General features: G+C 71.7%; 1 protein-coding gene across 1 annotated transcript in view; it reads left to right on the top strand.

The window, feature by feature from the left end:
• Positions 1-6: 6 nt before the first annotated feature.
• IGSF11 (immunoglobulin superfamily member 11) overlaps positions 7-212 on the top strand; it is a gene marked incomplete in the record, with an annotated part of 166,551 nt that continues 166,345 nt past the window's right edge. Inside the window, 1 exon segment of the mRNA XM_027767926.1 lies at positions 7-63. Coding sequence (XP_027623727.1) covers positions 12-63 — 52 coding nt within the window.

Genomic DNA, 212 nt, shown 5'->3' with positions numbered 1-212 from the left:
GCGGCCCCGGAATGCCTTCTCGGGGCTCCCCTCTGGCGCCTTTGCTGCTCCTGTCCCTGCATGGTGAGTAGCCCGAGCCCTCCCTTCCCGGCTGGGCCGGTGGGCCGGGTCAGAGCTGCCCGGGGACCGCAGACACCCTTTTTGTCCTTGCCAAGTGCTGAGAGCCCAACTTCCCAGGGCTCGGGGTCGCGGGCGGGGGGGTGGGTCCCCGC

Source organism: Tupaia chinensis, unplaced genomic scaffold (assembly GCF_000334495.1).
Source record: "Tupaia chinensis unplaced genomic scaffold, TupChi_1.0 Scaffold144909_1, whole genome shotgun sequence".
NCBI lineage: Eukaryota > Metazoa > Chordata > Mammalia > Scandentia > Tupaiidae > Tupaia > Tupaia belangeri.
This window is presented reverse-complemented; position numbering and strand designations above follow the sequence as displayed.